Below are 18,378 nucleotides of genomic sequence, written 5' to 3'. Positions count from 1 at the left end.
ATGCAGTATGTCAGGTTCCTAGTACATTTTGTGAACAAATTAAGAAGTACAGGAAAAACCTGTATCATATAGAACAGGTATTTCAAGTTTGTTAATCTTGCCCCCATCTAATCTCTATCCAGAGTATGTTATTACAGTAATTAGCACCGTGATTTTTGAATAATAATATGCAACAGTATTCAGTTTCTGATATAACTGTCTTTATAGCTTCTGATTTTTGTCATTAATTACTTTGCAAATTACTGTAAGGACTATTGCTTTTTATTGATCTGCTCTTTTAGTTATGTAAAAGCTAATAAGGACAGGATTTAAAGTTGCAATTACCTTTGTTGCTAAACTTCTTTGCACATGAGTGGCTTTCTTACGTAAGAGCTAAGTACACTTGTAGGTGATTGCAGAATGAAGGCTTGGCTATCCAGAGGAGAGATATGGACTAACCGAAAGCAACAAACATCAGAGATACTAAGAAAGCACACTTCAAAAGCAATCATTTGATAACTGCTCAGTAATTGTAATCTTACAACTTGTAGGAGCTGCACTTTAAGATACCTGTATTTTCTCCTCGCCACTTCCCAAAGCCAGCAGCAGCTGGCTACATCTCAGTAACGCTTTCAGTGCTTTCAAAGCTGGTAGTCCTCCATCAGCGTGGCTGTCGTAAGTACTGTTGAACTACAGCATTCCTAAGTTTTACTCCCTGGGTGTGAGGAGACAAATACAAGATAAGATGATAAAATAACAGATCTGTTGCAAAACCTGTACTTCCAACGGAGACCAGAAGCTTTCAAAGTGACAGATGTAATCCTGCAGCAGCTACTTTTAGTCTCACTTAGGCTGGAATTGAAACAGTACAGCTCTCCTGAAGTTCTCTTTAGCTATGCCCCATTTCTTTTTGAAGAGACTGAAAAAAGAAAATTGCCTCCCGGTGACCCTGTGGTCTTCTTTATTTCCAGCCTGCCCCTGCAGCAGAGCTGGAATTACTCCAGACTGCACATGACTGTGGGCTGCGAGCAGCGGCTGCGCAAGCCGCCAGCACCACACGTGCCAGCAGCTTCCCACTGCCGGGCAGAAGGACCCCTGTATCATCCTGTCTCTGTTCTGAGCACCAGACACAGCCCCTTGGCTTTCACAGTCACTTCTGAATCACAGTGCTGCAGCTCCAGTTGTTTCTCTGGACTGAAACCGCTGTAGTTCTTTTTTTTTTTTTTACACTCTTGAGATGGCAGATAAATAAAATATTATTTTATGACCTCAAGGTTCAAACAGATTTTGATTTGTTGAGCCCTTCGAGGAGTCTTTATGCTAGTGCATTAATTTCTGTTATGGCACGTAGAGAAATTTTTATTTGGGAAAACAGACTTTGACTTCTTATACACAATTAAATTTTGTAAGATTCTTGTGCAAACCTGGAGATGGTATCAAAAGATTTACTCTGGATTACACTGATAAAGTATAGCCCATAAAATGAAAATGTTTTCAAAACAACCATGTAAAAAGGCAACTAATATTCCACTGGTTATCTACATTAATTTTCTTGAAAGTGAGTCACCTAGCCATTGCATAAGCATATTATTGTATTTCTTTTTTTGTTATTCCTAGAAAAATAACAATGAATTAAAAATAGCTCCTAAATAGTATTTAGGATTACATGTATTTAACTTTCAGATCAATGTTTTCTTAGGCTTCTCGATATAGAAATTAGTGAGCTAGGTCATGTATAGGTTATAATACTGTATGAAGTATTGCATTCTTCTTCTTACCTATAGCTACTTTCAGTTAATTTTGCCATTCCTTCAGCTTTGAAGTTGTCCTGGTTTCAGCTGGGACAGAGTTAATTTTCTTCCTAGTATCTGGTACAGTGCTGTGGTTTGGATTTATTCTAAGCTTGATAACATGCTGATGTTTCAGTTGCTGCTAAGTAGCGTTTACTCTGTATCAAGGGCTTTCCAGTTTCCATGCTCTGCCAGTGAGCAGGTGCTCCAGAAGCCAGGAGGAAGCACAGCCGGGACAGCTGAACTGAACTAGCCAAAGGGATATTCCATACCACAGACATCATGCCCAGTATAGAAACTAGAGGCAGTTGGCTGGGGACCGCCAAACACTGCTCAGGGACTGGCTGGGCACTGGTCATCGGGTGGTCAGCAACTATATATCACTTAGTTTCTCTTGGGGTTTATTCCTCTGTCTATTTTTGTTACCTCTCTTCATTGCCTTTTTTTTATAAAATAAAACCACACTTTATTTCAGTTATTGAACTGTTCTTATGTCAACCCATGGGTTTTACCTTTTTCACATTCTCGTCCCCATCCTGCTGGGGCAGAGTGGAGTAAGTGAGCAGCTGTGTGGTACTTAGTTGACAGCTGGGGTTAAACCATGACACTAATCGAGCTGAGAACCTACTTATGTCGCTTAGAAGCAACAAGATCAAGTTACTCCCATTCCCTCTTAACTGGGTCTTTTGTACTGCAAACTGGAAAAATAAGAAAAGCTACTTACAACTCTAATTTTTTATTTCATGAACATCACACCCTAAAGCTCTGCACTTCAGTATGAACAAATGGGATGAGGTAGCATGTACAAATACTTAATGTGATTCTTAAAACCTAAACCAGCTTTGGTTTGATTTACTGATCCCAAATGCCTGAACGCTTGACAGATTCATCAAACTGACCATTTTTTTCCCAGTACTGGGAAATCCTTTTGGTTGCAGAAAGCCAGTTTGTACTAACTTCTCCCCCGTCCCCAAAATATGAAAAGGAAAGGATTTCAGACAGTGTATTGACTGACTTTGCATTGCATAGGACAAATTCTGAAAACTGTTGGTATGATTTTGATTAACACAGCCATAATTTGAAGCTGATTTACTTCATAATGAGGACTAACTGTGACAGGACACTGCAGTATAGGCTATTTATTTCCAGTATAGGCTATTTATTTCAGCAACTCTCCTCACAATGAACACATCTTATTAACACTCTCTAGATTGTATTTACTGTCAATACATATCCAGGATTTAATTTGAACCCCTGAAGGTCTACATAAATCTGGGGTTTAGTTGCTTGAAAGACAGTCTTTCTGCCCTTAAGATTTAGGAAGTTGAGAACACCCAACTTATGTGAGCCCTCACTTTTATAAGGAACAGATGTCCATGATGCTGCATGTTGCTGGCAAGGTTTAAGAGGTCTGTGCACTCTTATAGTAGTTCACCATTATGCCGGGGCAAGTTTCAATTATGAATTAGAACAGGAGTAGTTTTCTCCTACTTTGAATTCGGCAATATCCTGAATACAACAGACCTTTCCTAGTGTCTTTGGGAAGGAGGCAGATAAAGTAAAGGCAAGTAGAAATAAGTTCAGAAAAGTAAAATCCTTTCTTTCCTATGTTACCCTTCTCTAAAATTAGGCAGCTAATTTGACGATAAAGCTTTACTGAATTCCACAAATTCAGTATTAGACAATTAGTCAAACCACAGAGGCTCAGAAAGACACTGAAAATATTCCCCAAAGCCATAAAACAGACTAAATGCCATTTAAAAAAGTATTTAAAAATTCTGTATCTGGAAACTCTTTAGGGGCTAGAAGTGCATGATCGGTTTTCTGGTAGGTAGGTATTCTTGAGGGGGGTTTTTCCTTTTAATTTTTGACTGTTCATCATTCACCATTATATCCTAATTTCACCTGTTATTAAATATAATAAATAAAACATCAGAAGACATTGACATTCCATAGTCTCCTATTTCAGCTATGTCAATGTACTCTGGAATTCATTAAACCATACAGCTTTTTTACGTAACTACATCAGAGCTTCAGAATCAAGTTATATGTTCTGCAAACACTGGAAGTAATATTAATTTTAAATGCTAGAGAGAAGGCACCCATGCCAATTACAGCAAATGGTCGTCAATGGAACGACAGCATCAGAATAAATTTCCTAAGATGTGCTCATATTATTAAATGACAGAGACTATTATGAAGCTCCTCCATGTTATTGAAGAAATAATAAGCGGAAAAAATATTTATTTTGTCTCTGATTAGGACTGACTTGAAGGGGAATCCTAATTCAACTCTAACCAAAAGTATCTACATACCTTGTGGGATCTACAACTTCATTAAGCATACCTTAAGTGATACCGAAGAGTATGCGACGTGATCCTGTTAAGTCAACCATGTGGCTGAAATTTACCCAATCGCCTCTCCAGTTGACTACTAACTTGAATTCTATCTGCACAAATCAAATGAACCACACTAGCAGGAAGTCTGAATATAATTGCCTTCTTCGTATTGCCTATAGGCTCCTGTGTTTGTACAGTCTGGTTAGTTTTCTCCTCCTCCTCTTCCCCTCCCTGCAGCAGCATCTGCTGTCTGTACAGCTCCGTCAACGCATGCTCATGGTTTGTTAATGACAAGTAGGCTTTCACTTTTTTTGAGTGAAAGAGAACTCCTGGCAAGACTTCCTGCAAATACAGTGATATAAAATAGCTGTTAGATGACATCATACCAGTCCAGCATGGAGCTTTTCATAAAATGCAAACTTGTACATTATGAAAAAAAGCTGTCAAATAGAGAAACAGATGTTTTCTCTGCTTCGTAGTAATGAAGCTGGATAAAATTGTGATAATCTTGTTACAAAAACAGTTGAGTGTGCGCTGGAGTGGGGTAGTCAGTTGCTCTTGATGTTAACAAAATCTCAAGGATTGTTGTGACAGAAAAATTAAGGTTTTAATTCTGGGAATGGGAATAGCAATTGTGATAATGCTTTCAGGATCAAAGCAACCACAGGTATTTTCAGTTTTGTTCCTGGATCTCCCAAGAGCTCTCATCTGAATGAAACATTTCCTCCTGCCTCACAATTAATCAGCCAAGAAACTGAAAAGACACAGGCAAATTGAATTACTTTAGCACAATCATACTGCCATTACAGCATGATTTGCATTCAGTCACTGGGAGCCTTAAAGGAATCATTGTGGTCTGTTAGTAATTTGAGGACTAGGCTGTTTACGTAGTGGCCTAATAACTTTGAAGGTTCTGGTCTTTGTTAAGAAACTCTTAATAGGTATGTGAACTACAGGCAGTTCCAACTTCAATTAAATAGTCAGAAACAGATAACAAAAAAACTCCACAAGGCATCCATTGTTCATAACGTTATTTGAAGTGCCCTGCAAAGCAAATAAAATTTCATGGGGACTGGGAGACTTAATGTACTTTCTGAGAATTTCTTCCAAGGTTTGATTCATAAGATCACATTACTCCTTTTAGGTTCAGAAGCTAGGATTCACTCAGTCTTCTTTATTTTGGAGAAGGACTTCTAGTTGAGAAACTTAACTGATATGTATTAAAAAACTTTATTCCTTCAAAGGAGGAGCTAACTTAAAATACTCATAAAAAAGAAACAATTTAAATTTATTTCATGAAGAGTCACCACCACTAACAGATCTCTTCTCTAAATAAAGTTTTAGGTTTTCTCTGTCCAGTGTAATGAACTTGTTCATTTTGCAATCACCTAGATAGCCTTTACTTACAGGAGAAAAACAAAGAGGAAATCCAATGTCTATAATTCAAACAGGGAGATATTTTCCCATAAAATCAAATTTTCAAATTTCAATACATCTTTTGTTATGGCAGTGCCAATTAATTTTTTTTTTATTAAAGAAAGATAAAAACTCTTTTCTATCTATCCCTATGCTAGCAGAGAAACCAGAATGTGAACTGTAGAAGGAATGAGTTAAAACTAACTGGATGGATCAGTATGGCTAATAACATGTTCATTTAAGACCTCTTTTATTATTTCAAACAACAATTTCTCACACAGAAGCGTGAAGCCATGGGTAAGTGAGCAAGGTACACCGTTTCAGAATCTGTATGACAGCATATTTGAGACAGTATTATAAAAACACCAGGACTTGTTAACGTTTTTTTTAAACATGGGTAAATCCATCGTATTATGTCAAATAATCATGACTATACAAGAAATATGACATCATTATACTTAGAATTAGCACTACTGCCTATTCTGGAACAAGTCAGCACCTGTAACCTGAAAAACACGCTTATTACCCACTGCTCCTCATTGTCAACTGTGGTTTATAAAGCATTAGCAGCTGAACTCCCACATTGGCGGTGATACATGCAGTACGATGTGACCATCCTTGGTGCCCAACCAGCTTTGCAATTTTTTCATGGATACTTCTTCCCTTCCTGACACCCTAGCGTCAGGCCATCTACTCAAGGTACCTGCTAGCCCTTCCCCCGGTAGGATTATGAGATGTCTGAGCACAATTGACTGTTAACTCTTTTTCCACCTGCAAATTGTCTTCAAGTAGAATATATAGAACCTGGACTGGAACTGCCAGACATTGTGTTGTTTAGTTGTGGTGCCTGTTCCGACCAAACTGCCAAAGTCTGTAAATCCCTGCCGTGCCTACTGCGCACAGGCAAAGCAACTTTAGCATTCACATATGGCATACACAGTCCATCCAGGAGCAAGAAACACAGTGCCCACGGTACATCACTCGCTGTGCATGCATAGGCTGTCAGTCAGGGACGTGAGCTGCAGGTCTGGGACATCCCACACCCATCAGCCTGCCTATGCCCCTGCCCTCTCTGCCTTGTTACTCCCAAGAGGTATTGTTCCCTCCACACCTTCCCCCAAGACACAGAACTACTACAACCTTTCCAAAAAGGAAAAAAGAACCCCCCCCACAAACTACTGCCCCACTTGCACATTCTCGTCACCCATATACTCTCTATTTAGACTGCAGCCTTTCCCACGAAGAGGCTGTCATCCGAGTCTTGTGGACATCCAGGGATTTGTTATGCCCTGCCACTACCGTGCTGCTGTCCTCTTCGCAGCATTAGTGGCAGGTGGCAATTTCTCCACCTAGGATACGACGGGATCCTGCAAAGACAAGATTTAAGAAAGGAAGCTGAAAACAAAATGCACAATGCCAGTGCCATGAATTTTCTAGGTTGTGTTTCAAAATAAACACCTGCAAACAGCAGCGGTGCTTCCCCAGCTGGGCACGAAGGCTGGTGCAGGCCATGCCCTCCCGGCTCCCGCGGGCAATGCCCGTGCTGCTCCCCTGCCTAGGAAAACTCCACGAGCGCTGGCCGGAGCTCTGCCGCCCGTGATGTGCAAGGGCAGAAACCTTGCCAGGCCGGACGTGGGTACGTGCCAGCAGCACGGCACGGGTGTCTAAGGGCAGTGCCACACTTTAAAGTATATGTAGGACTTGACTCATCCTTAGCAAGAGCGCTGCAACAAGCGTTAGCCAGGCCACGGGGCGCGGGCTGACTGTTGTAAAGGCAGAGGCCTGCGTGCGCACGGGTGACCAGCGCCCTGTAACGCTCACGGCAGCCGCCGCTCCCCGTTACCCGCGTCGCCGGGGCCGCGGCCGGCGCGGGGCACGCGGGGGGCCACGGGGCAGGAGGCGCGCGGCCAGGCGGCACAGCGAGGAACGCGCGGCAGGCCCTGCGCACGGTGCCACCGCGCGCGGGGCGGGCGGGGCGCGCGGGGGCGGGCGGGGCGCGCGGGGCGGGCGGGGCGCGCGGGGCGGGCGGGGCGCGCGGGGCGGGCGGGGGCGCGCGGGGGCGGGCGGGGCGCGCGGGGCGGGCGGGGCGCGCGGGGCGGGCGGGGCGCGCGGGGCGGGCGGGGCGCGCGGGGCGGGCGGGGCGCGCGGGGGCGGGCGGGGGCGCGCGGGGCGGGCGGGGGCGCGCGGGGCGGGCGGGGCGCGCGGGGCGGGCGGGGCGCGCGGGGCGGGCGGGGGCGCGCGGGGCGGGCGGGGCGCGCGGGGCGGGCGGGGCGCGCGGGGCGGGCGGGGCGCGCGGGGCGGGCGGGGCGCGCGGGGCGGGCGGGGGCGCGCGGGGCGGGCGGGGCCAGGAGGCGGTGCTTTCCCCACCTCCCCGCGGCGCCGCCCTCCGCGCCCGAAGCCTGCGGGCGGGTACGCACACGCCTCCCGCAGCCGGGGAGGGGGCCGGGGCGGCGGCGCGGAGGCAGGAGAGGGGAGCGGGGAGAGGCGGCGGGGAGCGCCGCGGCGGGCCGGCAGCCATGGTGCTGGTGGTGGTGATGGGCGTCAGCGGCTCGGGGAAGTAGGTACCGGGCGGGCGGCGGGGGCTGCCCCGGGCGGGTGTTTCCGACTCGCCGTCGCCGCAGGCTGCCGGAGCCGGTCTGCGGGGGCGGGGGTCTCAGCCCCTTGCCCGAGGGCCAGGGCAGGCTCTAACCGACTCTCGTTGCTTCCCTGCAGGACCACGGTGGGGTCGCGCCTGGCAGCCAAGGTGCGTGGCCGTGCCGGCTCCGGGGGCGGCGGGCAGCCCCCTGCCTGCGGGCGGCCGGGCCGGGCCGGGCCGGGCGGGGTGGGGCGGGGGCGCGCTCAGCGCCGCGCCGCGCTGTGTCAGCGGTTGCTGCTGCTGAGCCGACGTTGTAATTGTTGCTAATCAACATGACGTAAGTGGTGATCCATGCTGTGGTGCAAGAGGCTTGGCGTAGAAATTACATCGTCATAAAGCCTGGGAGCCTTGTTAGCTCACCTGGTTTGTCTGAATGATCAATAATTTATATATTTTTTTTCTTAGCTCGGATGGAAATTCTACGATGCTGATGATTACCATTCTCCAGAGAACAAAAAGAAGATGGCAGAAGGAATACCACTAAATGACGAGGTACCTTGTATACACCCTGAAAGAACAGCCATCGACACAGTTACCTGAGTAACCTCTGGCACATCCCACTGCAGTGAGTTGTACTTCAGGTGGACTAGGCTGACTGTAGGCACAGGCTGAAATTACAGGTCTGCAGCCGGTAAGGGGGAGGCTTCTTGTGTTACAAAGATTTCTGAGTAAACAAAGTAGTTTTATCAAAGTGTGCTTGGTAGCTCACAAGGCGGTTGCTTCTGATTCAGGATTTCTCTCTCAGAAGTCTCTCCCTCTACATCAATATACAGGTCGCAGCTTTAGATTACATGCTGTTGCTTCGAGTTAAGTACAAGAAGACAAGCAAATATTTCTAGTGAAGTACATTTCATCACTTTCAGTTACTGCAGTGATTAGTCCACAAGATTCTGTTTTACAGGCTCCTTAAAACGTCCTTCCTTCCCTTCAGCCTGTTGTTCAAGCTTAAACAGGTAGAAAAGATCAAGTTAGTTTCACAATACTTACAAATTGAGAGACTTGAGTGATTAGAAAAGTTACAAGATGACACCTCTTGAACTTTTTCTGTGAAATATCTAGAAACAAAGCTGAGCTAGGGAGTTCTTCAAAGCACTCTGTATAGTCTGAAAAACAATATTGTAGGTTCTAGAAACTTTAATCTTTCAGTATTAGTTGGAAGTTCATATATGCTAGCATGTCGTCTAAAGCAGCACTGTGCAAAGGAATGACTAAACCATTGGCGTATAGTGTGAGCAAGAGGGAAGCATCTCTTCTGAAGCTCCAGAGATGCAAAATTGTGAGTGCCTTCCAGTGGGACATGATTCTGTAATGACAATAACAAAGAGTTGTTGCATTTATTTGTCCATTTATCATTTATTGTACTCACTCAGCAATAACAGCATTGAAAGATGAAATGGGAGCAGTTGTTTAGTACTCAATATGTACAAAAAAATGTTTCTGGGAGCTTAACATTTAAAATAAGATTATAATAAGAAGTTGATCGACCACTCACATTGTGTTTGCCTAACTACCAAGCAGAAGTATTGCAAAATTGTGGCTATGACAACACATTTGTGATTGCTACCGACATAAAAATGATATATTTTATTGCAGATAACTAAATTTAAATCTGTTCCTGAAAATCTCAACTTTGATCCAAAGCATTGTGTGTATGTGCCAAGATACAAGGAAAAAGAAACAACAATTCAGGCTGTACATTTGAATTGTATAATGGAAGCAAGAGAGAAGTTGACTGTCATTCAAAGGTTTACAACATGCATGCTACATGTAAATACAAACTACTTCCATCAGATAGTTCCAGGTATCTGTAATGTAAAAAGTACTATTCCACTAAAAACATCGTACTGACAACATGAGCACTTCTTGTTAGCCTTCAGGTGAATCTGCGTTAGGAAGAATGAGAATCAAAACTGAACTTGCTGTACAGTTTAATGCTAATTTTCATCTCTAGTCAAAATGCTCTAGATGTTGGAACTAATTGTTTCAAATCAATTTCATAAACAATTTTGAACTAACTTGTTTTCTATCTAGGACAGGATTCCCTGGCTTTGTGTATTGCATGATATACTAAGGAGGTAAGAGAACATCTAGCTGTGAGGAGTTTAGGCTAAAGAAAATAAAAAGTACCAAAAGTATTTTTCTCCATTGCATTCCAAAGCAGAAATGTATGTAGTAGTATAAAAATATTCTGCAGGTAGTAAAGCCATTCCATTTTCATTTATCTAAGCTGTCACAGTAATTGCTAAGGGTGAGATAATGCCTGAATAAAAGTGTTGGGAAATTGTTGCCAATGATAGTTGTTTTTCTACTGTCTGTGTAAAAATAATTTCAAGGATCCAGTTCAGTAACACGCCTGACATTAGATACTTACAAAGTACATAACCACAAAATCCACCAATAGTGACAGCAGGATAAAATTTTATAAAATATTGTTAAAGATACAGTGTCAAGTTTGCTTGACATCATCTGCCATAGGATCCTTATAGAGAAGCTGATGGAAGTTAAGTGCTGGATGAGCAGACAGTGAGGTGGATTGAAAACTGGCTGAACAGCCAGGTGCAAAGGGTGGTGATCAGTGGCACGAAGTCTGTCCGGAGGCCGGTAACTTAGTGGTATACCCCAGGGGTCAGTGCTGGGTCCTGTCCTGTTTAACATCTTCATTAATGATCTGGGTGATGGGGCAAAGTGAACTCTCAGCAAGTTTGCAGATGACATCAAACTGCGAGGGGTGGCGGGTCTAGAGGGACCTTGATAGGCTGTGGAAATGGGCTGGCAGGAACTCCATGCAGTTTAAGAAGTGCAAAGGCCTCCCCCTGGGGAGGAACAGCCCCAGGCACCAGTACAGACACTGCCCGGCACCCAGCTGGAAAGCAGCTTAGCAGAAAAGGACCTGTGGAGGTGCTGTGGCAGACACCCAAGCTGAATGAGCCAGCAATGTGCTCTTCTGAAAAGGCAGGCCAGCAATATCCTGGGCTGTATTACACAAAGTATTGCCAGCAGGTCGAGGGAAGTGATCCTTTCCCTCTACTTAGCACTCGTGAGGCCACACCTGGAGTGCTGTGTTCATTTCTGGGTTCTCCATCATGACAGAGACATGAACATACTGGAGAGTATCCAGTGATGGGCCATGTAGGTGATGAAGGGACTGAAGCGCCTCCCAAATGAGGAAAGGCTGGGAGAGCAGGGACTCTTTAGCTTGCCTTTACACCGTGGCTGTTCCTTGCTTGAGCACACCAGGTGAGCATACCTCATTGGTGCGGGCTCATTTACTGAGAAGTTTGTCTGGATTGTTACTCTGGATCCATTGCCTTATGTTACATGCTAGCCCAAGGCTACTGCCCAGCTCCAGAAACTTTGCAAAATCAAGTATACTTTAAAAGACCCTAATGCCAGTGTTTTAATTACTGGTACAAGTAGCTGAGGCTGGCATTGGCTTACCTAGGTGAAAATAGTAGATATTATAAGTTCTTGTTTCCTTGTGCACCAAAATCTGATGAACAGAGCATAATTTTTAAATAGATTCATACCTAATTTTAATTTGATTACAAAACTAATTCTGGATTTGCTTTTCAATGAAACAGACACACCCACCATTTAATGCTTCCTTTATTTTAAGAAACTTTACCAGTAAAAAATCCTATGTGCAAGGCATTAATTTACTTGCATCCAATCCCTTGTTTAACTTGAAGTGGACATATATGCAGTGCTGCCATTACAGGAAACATAGAATAGAACATTACAGTTAAATATGACACAATGAAAACAGGTGTTGAAAGTATACCTCCGTATGTATTTAAGAACAGAGGCCTGTACTGTTCAGCAGCCACATACTCTGAACAGATTAGTACAGTAATTTTATAGATAACAGATGGGAGTTTGTATGGATATTCAGTTGCTGCTGTTCTCAGCAAGTGGGGAAATGATGGTGATACTTCCCAGTGCTAGAACTAAATTTGATTTGGGAAAGAATGGTGGCTAATAGAAAATGTTCCCAAGATTTACATTTTACCAAGAGGCTGGCTAGCCTGACCTCGCTTTCAAATCACATCTTCACCTGCATTGGTAATTTGATTTCAAAATCCTGTCAAAATTATGAAAAAATGCCGCTTCTCCCAAGGCTGTCCTCTGCAGGGATCCGGGTCTCATCTCCCTTGTTCAGTAGAACTAATACAGAATAACATTTTGTTATACCACACGTGGATGTATTTTTTTCTTCTTTCATTTTTGATAGAGAAGACTCGCGTAGCCAAGATGCTGTTCTGGCCTGTTCTGCACTGAAGAAGATGTACAGGCTTGTATTAGTTAGCGGAGCATCTGCAATTGAAAGCAACCAGCCAGCACAACCAGGAGAAAAGCCAGCACTGAAGATCCTCTTTGTTCATTTGCATGGGCCTATAAACATTATTGCTGGCCGCCTGGAGAAGAGGAGAGGACATTTCATGCCACCTGAACTTCTCAAGTCTCAGTTTGATACTCTGGAGCCTCCTACAGCACCAGAAAATTTTATTACCGTCAGTCTAGAAAAATCTCTCCCCAAGATATTGCTGGAGATAGAGAGTGCCATTTTGCAGGATGAGGCTCTTCTAGAGTAATACCCTGAACTACACATGCAGAAATTATCTTTTAAGATATTAAGATTGTGAAACAGCATTTTAATTATTAAGTTAAAAACTTAATTATTAAATAGAAACAAATTGTTTTTCTTGGTACTTAAATGGATTGCAATATTAAGAGCTTTTTTTTTAGTATTTTTATCATGGCTCTGTAGAAGATGTGCAAGATGAAATTTTCAAAAACTGTCAACTTCTTTAACCCTTCACCATATGAAGTTAAAACTCCCATTTTAGGAAAAGCCTGCTTTTGAATATCCTGCCAAGGGTCATACACAATAATTAATTTTCCTCATTTTAATTTTTACTCTGTGGACATGGGCACTTCTGCTATTAAGTGATGAAATAATTTACAGCTTTGTTAGAAACAATCTATTTTTCTAGAAGTGTAAGAGGCAGGAACACGGATGATGAAGTTCTGCGCCTGACACTACCACTGTCTCACTACCAGATCTTCAGTAAATTGTAGCTTTGTGTCCTAGCTAACCAGGGCACTGGTGACCTCATGAGAACTTTTGTGAACTCTTACTGAACACCCAGCTGAAAAATGTGAGGAAAAAAAGGTAGTGGTGGTGAGGCAATATACAAAATGCAATTAATTGTATGGAAAGTTTTAGAAATAAAGTGTAAGTGGCATCATATTGGCTCTCAGCTCATGGTTTTCATGTATAAAGCACACGCATTAATGAGGTACAGTGGAGAGTGAGTCAACCAGTGATCAATACTCTATACAAATTGAGTGAAAATAATACAAGATTGATAGACATTTCCTTCTTATAGAAAAACTAATACCTCTCTCACAGTTGGACCTCCTCCTTCACTTCCCTTTTCTGGTGTGTGCTTTAGTTTTCCACCTCTGCCAATACCCACTCCAACACATGCATATGGATAGGTGTTCATACAACTGCTTTAAAGCTTAAGATCAAACTATTTCTAATGCACATTTCTCACTTTTTTTTTGGTGATTGGAAAATTCCAAATAGCCTGTCTGTTACCTAACTCACAGAATTTAAGGCTGAAATCCTTTTTTATTGCCAGAGTTTCTTAAAAAGTTCTTTATGTCTTGTTACACAAGGGATGCCATGTTTAGCTTAATGAAATCTACAGATAGTTTCTGTAAGAAACAAATATTTGGGTCACATCTGAATGGATGCCATTGCACATGGATCATTTTTACTGTCATGCAATTTTTTCATTTCTAGGATGACAGATGAACTCCTTTAGAATCAAAACTCATGTTTCAAAACATCTTTGGTGTAATTTTTACCTGGATAACTCTGATAACCAAGACAAACATTTGTCTTAGTTTTCATTATGTATGAGTAGTAAGGGCTTTGTAGTTCACTAGACAAACTACTGTGCTTGGATCAGTACAATAAATAGGTGTTACTTGAGTGAAAGCAGACATTCTTAGAAACAGATTTGGGGTTGTGTATGTTAACATACCCACACAGAAGTGGCCTTTTCATGTTTGTTCGTGACCCAGAGGGAGATTACCAGGCTGTTACCAGTTTTAGTCTCCTGCTGTACAGCACAGCAGCATTAGAAACAGGGCTTGCTCTCAGTTCAGAGTCTGGTTATGGTGAGAGCCAAGGTGCAAGCTTAAAACAGAGGCAAAGGTATGTGCAAAAGACAGGTATGTCTGTCTGATCCTTAGCACCATCAAACTTCAGCGACTAGGCACCTCTTCAGACAAAGTGACTTGTCAGAACGGTGAAGGTTTAGTAGCTGTGATAGTCAAAGAAACGGCACCCTCTCGTGGTACCTCCCGCTTTTTGTGATGTCTTCCTATTTTCCCAATACACAATTTTACAAAGAAAGCCTCTGTAATATACCCATTACTAAATAGAGATCTGTGCTCACTTTTTTTCAGACAGAGTAAAACTAGGTCAGGACACTGAACAGTGATGGGAAAGCAGCTGCACCCTGTCACAGATATGATCAGACCTTAAAAAAACAATAGTTGGGCAACATTCTCAAGCATGAGTTCTGAAAAGACTAGACTCCCGATTTTGAGATCTGTTTGTCAGCTTTTATGGGATGCTCCCGAAGCTGCTGGCACCAGCAGAAAATTGTACTCAACACTTAAAAACTATTCCCTCTTAGGAAAGCCAATGTAAGCACCTAGGGTTTTGTAAGTCTTTTCTGAACAAAACAGTATGTTCTTACTTACAGCCAAGTCATGCTTTGTCAAATTAGGTTGCGGTATTTCTCACTCTTAGCTCCCGTGACAGGAGTATTTCCTTTCCTTAGCTTTTTAATATTTTGCCTTTTGCTTTTACTTAAAGCAAAACAGGTATTTCTACAGTTCAAATGATTCTGAAAGGACAACAAAGCAACCATTTAGATAAACATGTCACAAGATACATGTAGTTTTCACAGCCTGGAGTTCAGTACTTTAGTCTGTCAAGTCCTGGTCAGCTGGTGCCTGAAGCTTGCAATTCCCACTTCCATTAACAGAAGACACCTCTGTATCTTCACTGTTCTAGCCCCCACATTAACTAGGAATTATCAGCACCTACCTAAAGCTAGTCATATTTTGCAGACTTGGTGCTCATGAGAACCTCCCATTTCCAAGAAAGGGCAGCTGACAGTAAGTGAACAAACACAGCAAAACGTTAAACACACATCAGTTTTTCTCAGAATATGGATCTGAAGATAATGCCAAGCATCTGCATTTCTCTCTGAATCTCAGAAAAGGCAGGAGTTTGCCTCCACCATACTTTATCTCAGAGAGGGACATGAAGCCAAAAAAACTGCACAACCTGCCCGCTCCATAAACAAGTAGAAACCAAGAAGCAGTTACGGTGCAGGTGAAATCTTCACGAACACAACTTCTTACAGATGCTTTACCTCTACACTCTTCTGGCTTGCTTTTTATTTAGAAAAGGAAGATTGCAAGGCTCCTGGGAAACCTTCCATTAGCTCCATCTCACATTCAGTTTATTTTCCCCAACACAGGACCATGCTTGTGTAACGAGCTGGACAGAACCGTTAGTTTACTAAAACTTTTGCCACAGTGCCACATACCTGACCTTTGCAATGCTAAATCCACAGGGGATTGCAGGAGTGGCTGGCTTTTTTCCCCTACACGGGAAAAGCCTCCAGTTTTCTGCCAGCCTGTTCACATGCAGCTGCAGGAAAGTGCAAATTATTTAAAAGAACAGCACATTCGCATTTTGCATGCCTGGCTGTGGACCCCAGCTCCATAATTTGAGACAGTTTCAGATACTGCATAAAAGGTTGTTGTCAACTTAATCTGTTGTTATCTGCTGTTCTAAACTATAAAAAAGCATTACTTCTCTTCATTTACATCTTGTGCATCACAAATTAACAGATGTCAGTTACCCAAATGCTAACCACATAAAACCACTCTTGATTTCAAGGAGGCTTGGCATGTGTAGAGTGGAAGGAAGAGATCGCAGAAGAATCCCTGTACTTAAGTTTCATTTACCTGCCAAAAGACAACCCCACCTTTCATTTACACCCCACCCCACCCCCTGCCTTTTTTTTAAGTGAACTGAACACTATTAGGGATGTTGTGTTCAGGTTAGTTGGGCAGGTTATTTATGTTTAGCTCAGGTTATTGGGATGCAAGCTTTCTGTCTGTATTTTGAAATTCATTTAGCAAAGGCAGCAAAAGCTAAGAAGGAAACATCTGGAGTTAAAAATTTTTTTTCTCTGCCATGTTTCTGCCATGAGCACAATTTATCTATGGAAGATAGATGCTCTATACCTCCTCAAGATTTTATGCTAAGCATAGTTTGTAACATGCTGTGTAAATACTGTACCTAATACAGCATAAGCATTTTGCAATGCTATGAGGAAATACAAATGAAATGCTAGATCCCAGTAACAGTATCCATTCATACATTACATACAGAAAAGGTACAACCTTCTTAAAACTACACAGGTTGTCTATACGGGCAAAGGAACAACCCCAGCTGCCTGGCAACTCTGCTCTAAATTGAGGTGGTTATTTTATTAGGCAGGCACTGGACCAAGAAGAAACCACATCCTTAAAACTAGAAATCTTGCTGTCACATTCCCAACAGTACTGTAACAACCTTTGATTTGAATATACATATTTTAAATGGCATCTGTCAATTCACACTACCATGACTTCCAGCTTTTTCTTTTTGCAGCAGTTACTATCTCTAGCAATAGTTACTATCTCTAGCAATAGTTTGATTATCGGGCAAGGCAGCTCTGTAGACCGGATCAATCCTACCAGATCATTTGGTCCAGTGTAGGGGAAAAGGAAAAGAAAACAGAGACAAGCTTCAGGCAGACATGCCCTTTTTCTGGTCCAAAATGCAAGCAGTTCAAATACAAGTTACCAAAGTGCTTGCAGTTAACTATAACGGCTCCTGAAAGAAGAGGTAGATCATACTTCTTAAGAGAGAATTTTAGAAAGATGGTAAAAGCAGCAATGGGGGATGGGGAAGCAGTGCACTAACAGAAACACTGTAATATGCCATTACACCACCAAGTGTTATCATTCTTTTATTGTTAAAGATTAATAAAAAGTCTACCCTACTTACAAACTTTATTCCATTTACTGTGTTTTCTGAAAATCCCTCCTATGCAAAAGCTGGCTCAGTGTTTTACCATCACTTACAGAAAGTCAGTAACTGTTGTTACTAGTTGACAATACTTACTGATAAATATCACCTGTATTTCAAGAAGGAAACTTAGCTCAAGGCTCACTGTAGAATGTAGATCAAATTTCACCTCTTGCTGAATTGCAATAAAATTTTACTTCAAATATAGCATCTCCTAGTTTGTAACATGCAACTGAAATACTTACATAGGTGAACTGCATACTGTCTCAAGAAAGCATTCATGCCAATTAGATTCATTGGTTTAGTGCCTTGGTAAAGCTTGCTAAAATTACTCCCTTCCCCACCCAACCTTTTCATTTGACAGTAGGCTTTCTGCATGTTACAGATTGTATTCTCAAAAGGACTTGCCTTCTGTATGATGAGGGGTCTTAAATTTATTAAAACAAGGCCCCAGTAAGGCATGTTATAGTCAGATTAGTTACTCTGAAGATCCTAACAAAGTCTTGTGAAAGTAACTGTAAAAAGGTAGTGATTATTCTACAGAAACTACTTGCTATCTGTATCACCTCCCTATCACAGTCATGCACTTGGTGCAATGAAAGCTACCCACCCAATAGAAGTCACTGTGAAGGTATGATGATGGGTCTGATCACTGGCTTGGCAATAATTTTGCACCCAAACTATAGGTATTTTGAATTTAATATAATCAAAACCTTTTATCTTACCAATAGATTCTATTTTAATCTATTCCTCTTTATTTTAACACTTCATGCTGTTACCTCTATGAGACTTTGATCCAGCGGCAGAGGCTGCTAACCAGAACTTCCTGAAATTTTCCCAGTGCCATGCATCACCAGTATTTGATCAACTTACTTACTGCCAAAGTAAGACAAGATTACTAGACAGTGACTGAAACTTCCCTTCTGTGGTAAGAATACAACACAGCTACTGCCAACAAAACTGCATACATGGCTTTCACAAAAGTTTTTACAATTTCACTATATGCTGAAGTGTGCTCAGCTTCTTCCTTCGTGTTGCATTATA

The 18,378-nt window shown here is 42.5% G+C and overlaps 1 protein-coding gene across 4 annotated transcripts; it reads left to right on the top strand.

Annotated features, from left to right (window-relative positions):
* Positions 1-7,880: 7,880 nt before the first annotated feature.
* Positions 7,881-13,408, top strand: IDNK (IDNK gluconokinase). Of its 4 annotated transcripts, none has more exons than XM_055790902.1 (5): positions 7,881-7,933; positions 8,237-8,267; positions 8,565-8,651; positions 10,191-10,234; positions 12,391-13,408. In XM_055790902.1, exons 3-5 carry the CDS (start codon positions 8,622-8,624, stop codon positions 12,749-12,751), a joined length of 435 nt encoding a protein of 144 aa, XP_055646877.1. In that variant the 5' UTR covers positions 7,881-7,933; positions 8,237-8,267; positions 8,565-8,621; the 3' UTR covers positions 12,752-13,408. The 4 variants fall into 4 exon arrangements, with proteins under 4 accessions (XP_055646877.1, XP_055646878.1, XP_055646876.1 ...); XM_055790901.1 differs by lacking the exon at positions 7,881-7,933 and adding an exon at positions 7,975-8,081; XM_055790903.1 differs by lacking the exons at positions 7,881-7,933; positions 8,237-8,267 and adding an exon at positions 7,957-8,081.
* Positions 13,409-18,378: the final 4,970 nt, after the last annotated feature.

The sequence above is a fragment of the Falco peregrinus genome, chromosome Z (genome assembly GCF_023634155.1).
Source record: "Falco peregrinus isolate bFalPer1 chromosome Z, bFalPer1.pri, whole genome shotgun sequence".
Taxonomy (NCBI): Eukaryota; Metazoa; Chordata; class Aves; order Falconiformes; family Falconidae; genus Falco; species Falco peregrinus.
This window is presented reverse-complemented; position numbering and strand designations above follow the sequence as displayed.

Excerpts from the sequence above, each read along its gene's own strand:
- IDNK (XM_055790901.1), top strand. The coding sequence starts at position 8,041 with ATGGTGCTGGTGGTGGTGATGGGCGTCAGCGGCTCGGGGAA. Across the intron at positions 8,082-8,236 it reads GGCGTCAGCGGCTCGGGGAA|GACCACGGTGGGGTCGCGCC; the intron begins GTAGGTACCGGG and ends GCTTCCCTGCAG. Across the intron at positions 10,235-12,390 it reads TTGCATGATATACTAAGGAG|AGAAGACTCGCGTAGCCAAG; the intron begins GTAAGAGAACAT and ends CATTTTTGATAG.